General features: G+C 36.6%; 1 protein-coding gene across 1 annotated transcript; it reads left to right on the top strand.

Annotated features, from left to right (window-relative positions):
- Window positions 1-921: 921 nt before the first annotated feature.
- Window positions 922-6,045, top strand: LOC104211166 (carbamoyl phosphate synthase arginine-specific large chain, chloroplastic-like). The gene is made up of 3 exons (XM_009760173.2): window positions 922-2,387; window positions 3,056-3,748; window positions 4,247-6,045. The coding sequence occupies exons 1-3, from the start codon at window positions 1,041-1,043 to the stop codon at window positions 5,801-5,803; spliced, it is 3,597 nt and encodes a 1,198-aa protein (XP_009758475.2). The 5' UTR covers window positions 922-1,040; the 3' UTR covers window positions 5,804-6,045.
- Window positions 6,046-13,666: the final 7,621 nt, after the last annotated feature.

Genomic DNA, 13,666 nt, shown 5'->3' with positions numbered 1-13,666 from the left:
TTTTACCTTCAATTTCTTAGCAATTTGAAATCAAAACTCACCTTAATGTGAAAGAAGAGTGAATGAAGGCTCCGATTTGTGAAAATTGCTGGATTTTAGGGCAAATCAACCTCTCGCACAACAATCGTGAAATTCTAGGGCAGATCTGAATTTCTCTCAGAACTTCAACGAAATAGAGTTGATTCTTCAACAATAATCACCAATTCCACAACAATTCAGCTCAGAAACGCCATGGATCTAGGCTCTGATACCATATTGAAAGGAAGTATCTTCAACTGAATTGAACGAAGAGGATAGGTGAAGAAGAAGAAGAGAGAAGAGAGAGAATACTCTGTTTCTTGTTATTAAGAAAAAATAGAAGCCTCAATATACACGTGTGTATTTCTCCTCATTTATACTACCTATCTACTTAATACAAATTAATTAGCTTAACTACTCAACTAACTGTATATGTGAAACTAACTAACTGACTCCTAACTAATATGTACAACACTAATAGCCTATGTACAAATATTGCTACTACTGCTCTTTTCAACATTTTTATTTCATAAGAACGAGTTATGCTCGAAGCTAAATATATTAAAATTGAATAACTAAAAGAAAAAAACAAAATCACAAATAGAATTTTAGATGTGTTTAATTTTATGAAATTCAAGAAAGTAAGCAAATATATTTGTTCAGATTTTTTTAGTTAAAAAGAGAGCAAATAAGGAAGCAAATATATTTGTTCAGATTTTTTTAATTAAAAAGAGAGCAAATATTTTTGAGATTAAAAACGTACTAATTCAACCCGAGGTTAAACGTCCAAATGTTGAATAACTTAAGGATCAAACTTGGAATAAAGCAATAAAATCGTTATTTTCCCATAATAGTAATATGATTGAAGTTAAGCCTTTTTTTTTTGGTTAAAATCCGTACCTAGTAATTCCTAATCCACGACCTGTATAAGAGTTCTAAAACCCTAGCCTCACCGGAAACCAGCATCTTCCTCCTCTAAAATCTTCTACAGAACCCTAATCAAATTGCTTCACACTGTTTGAATGAAGATGGGTTATTGTGAAAATGCTGCATATAGGCTCATCTCTTCATCTTCTTCCTCTGTTCTTCCTCCTTCCAAAATATATTCATCAAGAACCCACCTTTTCCCACTATTTCCCCACTCTGCCAAATCCTCAGTTTACAAAAGCTCCTCTTTTCTGCACCTCCAGTCTCGGCCATCCGTTTTGGGTCACACCCATTTGCGCAAAAGGGTGAATTTTTCGATTGTCAATGAGCAAAGCCCCAATAATGATTCTGTTGTTCAAAAGCAGAAATTGGGTAAAAGAACAGATATAAAGAAGATTTTGATACTGGGCGCAGGGCCAATAGTGATAGGACAAGCTTGTGAGTTTGATTATTCAGGTACTCAAGCTTGTAAAGCTCTTAGGGAAGAAGGGTATGAGGTTATACTGATTAATTCGAACCCTGCAACGATTATGACCGACCCCGACATGGCGGACAGGACTTATATTGAGCCAATGACACCAGAACTTGTAGAGCAAGTCTTAGAGAAAGAGAGGCCTGATGCATTGTTGCCTACAATGGGTGGCCAAACTGCTCTTAATTTGGCTGTAGCGTTGGCGGAGAGTGGGGTGCTTGATAAGTATGGAGTCGAGTTGATTGGGGCGAAGCTTGGTGCCATAAAGAAAGCGGAGGATAGGGATTTGTTTAAGCAGGCAATGAAGAATATTGGGATAAAGACTCCACCTTCAGGCATTGGCAATACTTTGGAGGAATGTATCGAGATAGCCGGTGAAATCGGGGAGTTTCCATTGATTATAAGGCCAGCTTTCACATTAGGTGGCACTGGTGGTGGAATTGCTTATAACAGGGAGGAATTCGAGGCGATATGTAAGTCGGGGTTAGCAGCTAGTTTGACATCACAAGTTTTGGTTGAGAAGTCTTTGTTAGGTTGGAAAGAATACGAGCTTGAGGTTATGAGAGATTTGGCCGACAATGTGGTTATCATTTGTTCAATTGAGAATATTGATCCTATGGGAGTTCATACGGGAGACTCCATCACTGTGGCTCCTGCTCAGACTTTGACAGATAAAGAGTACCAACGACTTAGGGATTATTCGATTGCCATCATCAGGGAAATCGGGGTTGAGTGTGGTGGTTCTAATGTACAGTTTGCTGTAAATCCAGTTGATGGGGAAGTCATGGTAATTGAAATGAATCCTAGAGTTTCGAGGTCTTCAGCTTTAGCCTCAAAAGCTACTGGCTTTCCAATAGCTAAGATGGCTGCTAAGCTATCAGTTGGATACTCCCTGGATCAGATTCCTAACGATATCACAAAGAAGACTCCAGCTAGTTTTGAGCCATCCATAGATTATGTTGTTACAAAGGCAAGTATCTTTACTTTATTGCTTCTCTTAAATTCCAATCGTGTTGTGTAGTATGTTTCTCTTATGTGTTAATTTTCTCCCTAGAAATTTAATGTTCCGTTACTTATAAAAGAATGCAATAATATTCATTCGGTTGTCTCAATTCAGTTATATAGGAGTAAGAATGGTATCTTGTTTCTACTAAGGTGTCTATTTATGGCCTTGAGACATAATCATCTCTAAAACATGCTAGTGTAACTTGACAACCAGAATATTCACCACCCTTTTTTCTTTGGTACAATGAATTATTTGGTCCCAGCTATGACCAAAATATGGCTAATTTTTCGACCTGGGTTGTGTAGAGACTGGATAGGATAAAGAAACAGGAACATATGATTCTTGCCAACGGAAATGAACCCTGGCATCTCTGTCATCAGCTCGATTCCTATAATTTGTTCTTTAAATTATGGTAGTATTCTTATTGCTGCTGGCAAGTATTTTACAAGAGAGTGTATGCAGCGTTGTTACAATCTTGACACACTATTTCAAAAGCTGGTTGTGGGATAATACATTAATTAGGATTTTTTATTATTTCATGATCTGAAGATGACCTAATAGTTTTTTTTATATTTCGAACTCCATTATTTATACATTCACAGTTAGTTGTCTAAACAATGTACATTTTGCAGATACCCAGATTTGCATTTGAGAAATTCCCTGGATCTGAGGCCATACTGACAACTCAGATGAAGTCTGTTGGTGAGTCCATGGCAGTAGGTCGCACATTCCAAGAATCCTTCCAAAAAGCAGTGCGGTCTCTAGAATCTGGTTATTCTGGATGGGGCTGTACCCAGGTTAAGGAATTGGACTGGGATTGGGACAAATTGAAGTATAGTCTTCGGGTTCCTAATCCTGATCGCATCCATGCGGTATATGCTGCAATGAAGAGGGGGATGAAGGTAGATGACATCTTTGAGCTCAGTTACATAGACAAATGGTTCCTCACTCAGCTAAGGGAGCTTGTAAATGTGGAGCAATTCCTTCTGGCTCGCAGTTTGTCGGACTTAACAAAGGATGACTTCTATGAAGTGAAAAAGAGAGGGTTTAGTGACAGACAGATAGCTTTTGCGACAAAGTCCAGTGAGGAGGAGGTTCGGTCAAGACGTTTGTCTTTGGGTGTGAAACCAGCATATAAACGAGTTGATACGTGTGCTGCAGAATTTGAGGCTGATACGCCTTATATGTATTCATCTTATGACCATGAGTGTGAATCAGCTCCTACCGGTAGGAAGAAAGTGTTGATTTTAGGTGGTGGACCAAACCGAATTGGACAGGGTATTGAGTTTGATTATTGTTGCTGTCATACATCCTTTGCCCTTCAGGTTTGTGTTTCTTGATCATTGATTTTGGGTCTAAATTTTGCTGCATTGCCTTTTAGGGTATACTTCTTCAACTGTCAATGAATAACTCGATCAGAATTGGGTCGAGGCTTACGTTCTGATAAGGTTTCTTCCATATAATGATTCAAATTACTGATTATTCTGCAATACTACTGAAATCAAAAAGTTGATAAATTCTGGGAAATGAATGTCATGATCTACAGGTTCCTTTTAATATGGAAGACTCCTACAACATGGCTCCAATAAGAAATATAACATTGGTTGAATGGATTTTCAACTTTTTAGAATGATGAACTTCTGGTTGCACAATGCAGACAATAGAAAAATCACAGTTTTCATCTTCGCATATAAAGTATTTGAAAAATAATATATTGGTCTTTTGTTCTGTCTTGGTTCTCATAGTTGGCATTTTATGGTTACTACTTTGCTCCTATGTTGCTTTCCAACCTTGAAATTTGAATTTTTTTTTGGTTTATACAGGACGCAGGCTATGAAACAATTATGATGAATTCCAATCCTGAGACAGTTTCTACAGATTACGACACAAGTGATCGTCTCTACTTCGAGCCTCTGACAGTCGAGGATGTTCTTAATATCATCGACTTGGAAGGACCTGATGGTATCATTGTGCAATTTGGAGGTCAAACCCCATTGAAACTCGCTCTTCCAATTCAGAATTACTTGGATGAGCGAAGGCCTAAGACCAGAAGTGGAGCTGGCTTTGTTCGCATTTGGGGTACATCACCTGATTCCATTGATGCAGCTGAAGATAGGGAGAGGTTCAACGCCATCCTGAATGAACTACAGATTGTGCAGCCAAAAGGGGGTATCGCAAAGAGCGAAAAGGATGCCGTTGCCATCGCGACAGAAGTGGGATATCCTGTTGTCGTCCGGCCCTCTTATGTCTTAGGTGGCCGGGCAATGGAGATAGTTTACAACAATGACAAATTAGTGACATACCTTGAAAATGCTGTTAAGGTAGATCCGGAGCGCCCTGTCCTGATTGACAAGTATTTAACTGATGCTGTAGAGATTGATATTGATGCACTTGCTGATTTGCATGGTAATGTGGTCATCGGTGGAATAATGGAGCACATTGAGCAGGCTGGGGTTCATTCAGGTGACTCAGCTTGCATGCTTCCTACACAAACAATTTCTGATTCATGCTTGGAAACTATTAGGTCGTGGACTACGAAATTAGCAAAGAGGCTAAATGTGTGTGGCCTCATGAATTGTCAATATGCCATCAGTGCTTCTGGTGAGGTGTTCTTGCTTGAGGCTAACCCCCGTGCATCACGGACGGTTCCTTTTGTTTCCAAGGCGATTGGGCACCCGTTGGCTAAATACGCTTCTCTAGTTATGTCAGGTAAATCACTACATGACCTAAACTTCACCAAGGAGGTTATCCCAAGACATGTATCAGTTAAAGAAGCTGTTCTTCCATTTGAGAAATTCCAAGGATGCGATGTGCTTCTTGGTCCTGAGATGCGCAGCACTGGTGAGGTAATGGGTATTCACTATGAGTCATCAATTGCATTTGCCAAGGCACAAATTGCTGCCGGACAGAAAATGCCACTTTCGGGCACTCTATTCCTAAGTTTAAATGAATTGACAAAACCTCAACTTACCACAATTGCTCGAGCCTTTTTGGGGATTGGATTTCAAATCATTGCAACTTCTGGAACTGCACGTGTACTTGAATTAGAAGGCATGCCAGTGGAACGAGTGCTTAAAATGCATGAAGGGCGGCCACATCCTGCAGATCTCATTGCCAATGGGCAGATTCAGTTGATGGTGATCACAAGTTCAGGGGACGCACTTGATCAGATTGATGGCCGGAAGCTGAGAAGGATGGCTCTCGCGTACAAGATACCTGTAATAACAACAATTGCAGGGGCTTTGGCCACCGCTGATGCAATAAAAAGCTTGAAATGCAACAAGATTAAGATGACAGCTCTTCAGGATTACTTTGATGTCAAGAAGGTAGAAGCTGAGCTAAAAAACTTGCAGTGTGCGTCATCTGTTTCTACTAGTTGACTTGCCACTAGGTGAATCAGTCTTCTTTGGTTGCTTGTAAGTTTTTATCTTGTTCTAATCTATGTTATAGGTGGCATTGTTGCTTTATGGATTTGGTGAATGAACCTCATTTTCTCCATTCTTTTTCTTCCTGAACTAGCTTAACAAATGTACTGGAACATCAAAATCTACTTGTAGATTAAAATAGGTGATGATGGTGCTAATTGTTGATGCAACTATAATCAGTTGGGCTGTTTCTTGAATTACTTTTCATCTTCTGAATTTATACTAGTTTTACATATATCTGTGCACCTTTTCCCCTCTTCTCTAGGTTGACTCAGATGTTGGACCATAAATTGTTACTAGAAGTAAGTGTTGAATTTGTAAAACAAGATGACGTGATCTGTTGAGGCTTATAGTAGAGCATTTATTTGCTGAATGTAGTTTATTTCATTGGTCTCTAATTCCTGGTGCTCATATGCATTGAGCGGTGCCATTGGCCTTTCTCAGTTCCAGCAATTTTCAACACCAACTGCAGCTGTGAAGGATAAGTTGAGTTGTGATATCAACAAGCTGTCTTGTGGTGATCTATGGCGTTTGGTTAAAACTTTGCCCCTGAAATTTATCCATTTGCAGAGTATTTTATTCCTTTTCTGTTCTGCTTTTCTTATCTTTGAAACATAGGGGAAGAGAACTAATCTAGCAAAGAGTGTAGCATCAAGCTAACCGCCGTTGTTACAGAAGGTGAATTTGTTTTTTCTTTCTCAAAATACTAATCTGAACATTAGAATAGGTAGGAAATGGATGAAAGGAATCTATTCACCTTTAGAGGACCTACATTTTATTTATTTATTTATTAATAGAAGAATGAAAACATAGCTGAGTTCTTTATTTTACTACAATTAATTTCATGTTTGTGCTTTTCGCATTTGATGCGGACCTCCTACTGTTGATGAAGCGTATTTGATAATTAGAATTTAAACACCCAATCCTGAGGTTCTGTGTATGTCTTCTATATACGTAAAGTGTGGAGTGCGTTAATATATTTAGATAAGTGGGTCATCGATCAAATAATTGATTTAAACGTGTTTAAGAAAACCGAATGAATTATATAATTACCTATGATTAATAAGCCACGATAACAGAAGAGGAGGAGTTGTTCGTTCTACATCATTTTGAACTTTTTTATAGACTTAGTTATACCAATTAATCACCATATATTATGTTAGTTACTACTACTACTACATACTAATGGTCGTAATCCATTCGGTAATATGGGATTGGTCACCCTTGAAAAGAGATGATGAAGAAAATTAACAAGTTAATAAATATACGAGTCAAGCTGAACCAAATTCAACTAGTGTATAAAAACTTTGTCGAGACTAAACAAAGGAGGGTTTTCTCTATGTTTTCATCTCTCTTCATTTTCTTTATTGGTATATATGAATGTGACAATGGCTAGTAGGAAGGCTAGAGACAAAAGGTTGGTTATTGGCTATACAGTTTTCTTACTTTTTAGGCTCGATCTCATTCTCAACCTTGACGGAAAGAAAAAGAAAATTGGCGTTTATATAGCTAATTGTTTAGTATAATATGAAATTAGATTTCCACCATGATTGTTGCAACTCCATCGTGCAGAATTCAGGTTCAGATTTCCAATTTATACCAAATACTTAAAAGCATGCAGTGTGTAGATTAAGGAAAAATTATATTCCTGCAGTTTATACAAGTAAACATCATTATATTGGTAAGTGGTAATTAACACAAAAATGTCTTAGGTGGCATATTTCTAGCAGTATGGTCCAATAGAGATTCAGAATTCCTACCTTTCCTTTTTCCTCTCCTTTCTTGAAGTCAAACTGTCAATGTCAATAAATAAATAAATGAACTTCCATTTTAGCTTCTTGTTAGTGTTTTAAGAGACTTAATTTTGATTTAGTTTTCTTGCAAAGTATAATAACACACATGTAAATTCGAGTGATGAATAAAAATTGCTTTATAGCTACAATTGAGCGTGGAACCTAGAGCATTCCATCTAATATGAGTCTAATAATTTCTACAAGCAGAGATTGAGGATAAGCACAGTGAGGATATACAAGTCTTTTTCAACTTCAAACACATTTAATTGGTTTCTTCCCATGATATTAATTGGGCGCACTACTTAGGTTGGGCTTATTGATGGCAATGATAATTTATACTTTCGGTCGTAGCCTTTGTTCTGCACTAAATGCTTCTTCCTTTTCATATGGAAAGCAAAGACCACAAGAGAAGGGAAAATGAAATTCGTATGACCAATGCAAGATCTTTCACTGAATCAAAATTCCAAGTCATAATCTTTCTTCTAAGAGGAGCTATAGCTAGTGATTATTAATTGAGTTTGCAACCTACTCTCCTGTTTTTTTTTTTTTTTTTAATTTCTCACCCGGTGTTCGGTACCCGCTTTAGTTGGAACTTTAATCAAATTCACGTCGCGTAAGGCCTATTAAGCGTCCCCTACGTACCATGATCTTCTTAATCCTCAGGGAACGAATTCGAGACCTCTGATTAAGGGTGGCAGCATTTTATATCCATCCCACGACTCTGCAACCTACTCGTTCAACCTTTCAATTTGACTTTCTTAAAAAAAAGAAAAAAAAAAGGAGGAGGTAGGAAAAATAAATGCAGGAAGTAAAGGTAGAAGATCATGCCATTCCGTCGACTGTGACATTCTTTAGGTAGTTCAATTTCTGACCATCGAACAATGAGTCAAAGTGGCAAGCAGCATTAAAGTACAGCTCTTAGAAGTACTTCAACAATATAAAAATCATTAATGCATGGAGAGCTGCATGTGTGAAATCACTTTGCTAATATATCATGACGTGTTAGAGATACTATACACAATATCATCTACATCAGATATGTAAATCAGTAAATGTTTCAAAAGTGATTTTATGAATTTTTGGATCGAGCCATTTAATTCCACTCATTTCTTTAGAGATTTGTACTGAATACTCAAAAATTTTAAGCTATATATATATATACTTTGGATCTAGACCTAGGGGTGGGCGTTCAGTCGGTTCGGTTCGGTTTGAATAAATTCGGTTCGGTTATTCGATTTTCGGTTTTGTAAATATGATAACCGAAATCGAACTGAAATAAGTTCAGTTCAGTTCGGTTTTTAAATTTCAGTTCGGTTAATTTTGGGTCGGTTTTCGGTTTGAACATTATCATATTGGGCTGGGCTTATTCTGCTTAATAATTGGACTAATTTGTTGGTTGTTTCCAAAATTTTGGACTTTTTGAATGTGTTAAGTCATAAATCTGTTCTTTTCAGTGTAAGCCTGGATTTTTGAACTGTGGATGAGATGACCGAAAAAGGAGCAATTCATCAATTAAACATAACCAAAGGATGCTGCTAATTACACGGTTTACCACCTCTACTTGGTCCATACAAGATCCCACAATCATACAAACAAATATAAACTAGGGAGTAGGGAGTAGTTAGTAGTTACAACCAAAAGAGCACTACATTACAGAACCAAAAAACCAAAATAGCTATGCTGCTTTGCTGCCACTGCTTACAAGTTACAGCCATGGCCCATGAGAGAACAAAAAACTTAGAATCTATGCTACTTTGCTGCCATTGTTTAGTACAAGCATATTACATAACCAAAAGAGTAATCCAAAAGTTAGAAAGTTTTCATGCTGCTGAACAGCTGAAGTCTCAAAACCAGAGAAATAATTACATTAAGTAGCATGAAACAAGTGAAGTCTATTTACTATAGCATCACTTCCATCTAGGCGCCATGATCAAACCTTTGCAACAAAAGACATAATTATAGGTCAAAAACACAATTGATTTATAATAAAGTATATCAATGTTATATCTTCAAATATACAGAAGGCTATCAACTTACCACACATGGTACATGTTGCAACTATATGTCAATAATAGTTGAATCTTTTGCACTATCAGCCAGATCTAAGGAAAATATAGAAGAAAACTTTGTCATGCATCATCAGTGTTAAGTAAACTATTTGTAATATAATAAAGGAAAGACACAAAATAATTACCAAGTTCTAGTTGTTCTAGATACTCCAAGTCTTCCTCAACTTTAATAGGAATAGGTTCACTTCTAAGCCAATCTTGAAGACAAATAAGAGATTGCACCAGTTTAGGCGTCAACGAACTCCTGAACGAGTCAAGAATGCGACCTCCCGTGCTGAATGCACATTCAGATGCAACACTTGAAATAGGAATGGCTAATACATCACAGCCATCTCCGCAAGAATGGGAAATCTAGGCTCATTGATTTTCCACTACTTTAAGATTTTAAAGTCATCTGTTTCAGGCTCAAGATCTTTAGCAAGATATCTTTCTAACTCTGATTTAGTACCTAAACCTCCGGTCACTTCCTTATGTTTCTCAAATTCTAATTTTGTTCTCATTGTTCCTCTTTTTAAAAAGCTACCATAACCACTGACAGTAGTTGTTGTGTTTCCAGATGAAGCAGATGATGTTCCTATTGAATTTTTTTTAACATAATAATCAAACAAAGAATCCATATAATTTTTCACCTCTAAAATCAATTTTTTGCCTTCGTTTTCTCCAAACATCCTCACAATTGCAAAAGGAACATATTCAAGCTTGTTACGGGGATTCAAAATTGATGCAATAAAGATCATCTTGTTCATTTTTTCAGGTTCACCCCAATACTTGACAAATTTTTCTTTCATTTTTTTTGCCATTTCTTTCAAACTAGTATCTTCATGTTCCATCCACTCTTTCAATATAAGATCAAGCTCACAAATTTCAACAAAATGCACATTGGAAGTGACATAAATAGAACCAGAAACCCTCAAAGTAAGCAAATAAAAAGCTTCAAGAAATTTTACCATTGTTCTCACATTATCCCAGTCAACACTTGTGAGATCACCTGCACTAGTTCCATCTTCACAAACATAGGTACGAAGATGATGCAACAATCCAATATCAAAAAACTATATTTGTCAAAGGCAAGCTCAAATTGTTGTGCTGTGTCTAACATCATGTATGTAGAGTTCCATCGAGTTGAAACGTCTAAGCATAATGATCTCTTAGAAGTTAACTTTTGAGATTCACAACATTCTTTAAACTTTCTAATCCTAGCGGGAGATTGTCTAATGTATCTCACAGCTTGTCTAACTCTCTTGATAGAAACACCAATTTCTTTCAACCCATCTTGTACAATGAGATTAAGTATGTGAGCCATACATCTAACATGCAGGTGTTTACCATTCATTATATTAGTTCCCCAGGTAGTCAATTGTTTAGACACTTCTCTTACTGTGACATCATTGGAACTAGCATTATCTACAGTTATAGTAAATACATTTTCCAACCCCCAATCAAGCAAACAATTAGTAATTACCGATGCCATATCATCACCCTTATGACTAGAGATAGGACAAAAGTTTATTATCCTTTTATGCAATTTCCAATCTCTGTCAATAAAGTGAGCAGTAAGACACATATAGTTTATTCTTTGTATAGAAGTCCAAGTATCTGTTGTAAGACAGATTTTAGGACGTGCTTCATTGAAGGACTTCTTCAAACTATGTCTTTGTTCACAATAAAGTTCATAATGATCTCTTGTCAATGTTCTACGAGAAGGAATTTGAAATTGAGGCATTGTGACTCCCATAAACTTCTTAAATCCTTCCTTTTCAACAAAACTAAATGGCAGTTCATCCAATTATCATTTGAGCTAAAGCTTTCCTACTAAGTGCTTGATCAAATTTCCAAGTGGTAAGCACCCCTTCATTTGCCCCATTTGAAGCTAGTAGAAAACTGATTTGTGTTTGACTATTATCCATGATACGGGGCATTTTGGGACACTTAATGAGATGATTGTTCATTGATGTAGTACCATTACCTTTCGTAGCAGCAGCATAAGTTTTTTGACAGTAGTTACATTTTGCTCTTTTAGCTCCACTAGGATCATCATATTTCTCAAAATGTTTCCAAGCATCAGATCTAGGTTGCATCACTTTCCTTTTCTTTGGAGCTTCATCAGGACTGTCTGGACTGAGACCTTCAGTATTAGGTATGCTATCATTCGAACCCCCACCTTCGCAGGTTTCGCTTACCCTACTTCCATTTTCTTCCATCTACAAAAAAGAATACAAACATAACAATAAAATACTGAGCAGTGATACAAACATAACAATAAAATACTGAACAATACGATGGTGATGAAATTGATGCAATGTTGCATCAAACACAAGTACACAACTCTCAGTGAGTATGACCCATGTAATGTAATGAGTATGACCTTGCTTAAAAAAAAATTACTGACCAATGAGCTTTTCTTGTTTAAATAACAAGTTAGAACCTCTCAACAACACTAAAACCAACAAATATTACAAGAAAATGGACATCACATTCAAGAGTCAAGACTCAAGACTTCTTTCTATGTTGCATGCATCTTTAAGTCTTTAAATACTAACTTTTCACAGGAAAAAAAAATAAAAAATAAACTGAAACGAGAGAAAGAAGAGAAGATCGGCGAGGGTCGAGGAGTAGAGAACACAAAAAAGAATAAATGAGCGAAATATAACAAAAAATAAGCTTACCTTCCACAAGAAATTTGACGACAATGATAGATCCCTAGCGTATTTGGGAAAACCACCACTCCACCAGTGTATCAATGGAAGCCCTAGTGTATTTGGGGAATTGGGGGGGAGGAACTGCCGAACTGAGAAGTGAAGTGAGAAGAGAAGGGAGAAATAAAAGCCCTAGCCTAAGAAAGTAAGAATGAGAAAAGAAAAGGAGATGATCAGCTGATGCCTGATGGGCAATTGGGTATTTGGGTTTGGGATGGGCTGATTTTAATGGAACTTAAACTTGGGCCTTAGCCTATATAAGTATGGAATAGCTGAATTCGGTTGGGACTTGGGCTGATTTTAATGGAACTTAAAATTGGGCTTAGGCCTATATAGCCTATAAAGAATCCATGTAGTATTAGTTCGGTTTTTCGGTAACCGAAAAATATAAATCAATAACCGACAACCGAACCGAAAAACTGAATTTTAAAATTTTTAATTTGAAACCGACCGAAAAAACCGAATAACCGAAACCAAAATTTAAAAAAAATTGATTCGGTCGGTTTTTTCGGTTCAAACTGATATATGCCCACCCCTATCTAGACCTCCTTCCATAACATATATTTAAGGTTATGATATAATTGATGAAATATTACTTTTGTATAAGGAAAATTTTAGAAACATATTGAACTATATATGACATTGAATAATGGTGGCTTTGACAAGTCGTGTTGCATAAAAGAAGAAGAAAAAAGAGAATATTAGACGAGTGCCATATGCCGCACGTCATTCTGGAACTAAAGGCCAGGGAGTGCTGAAAAGGAGATATTCCTATTAAGTGTAAAAGATCATATTCGTCTAATAAGGCTTTGGTCCCCTGTTATCATCAGTTTGTGTTATAATTATAATCTTGACCACTTTGTCCTTTGATTTTCAGGTTTACATCTACATTACTATATATATATGCAACGAATTATTGAGTTATATATGGAATGAAACAAGTTCAATAAATTCTTCATTGACATTATATAAGATTAGTGACACATCTTTGTATGTACTACCAGTACTTTTAAATTAAACTTGAAATATTGATTTGTACACGTCCATAAAATGGAAAATAAAATAGAAAAGGAAATTATTAAAATAAAAATCAACTTTGGTTCAGCCAAATACAGCTAAAAAATGGCCTCTTTCTAATACATGTGCCAAACGAGATGACATTTTTCTACCACCTTTAACAACCATCAACTTTAGCCTATGATCTCTCTTTCTATATATCATTCACCATTTTTAGACACGTAATGTAATGGTGGTTGGAGT

This window comes from Nicotiana sylvestris, chromosome 6 (genome assembly GCF_000393655.2).
Source record: "Nicotiana sylvestris chromosome 6, ASM39365v2, whole genome shotgun sequence".
Classification (NCBI taxonomy): Eukaryota; Viridiplantae; Streptophyta; class Magnoliopsida; order Solanales; family Solanaceae; genus Nicotiana; species Nicotiana sylvestris.
Note: the sequence above shows the minus strand (reverse complement) of the source record. Positions and strands in the feature narration are given on the sequence as shown.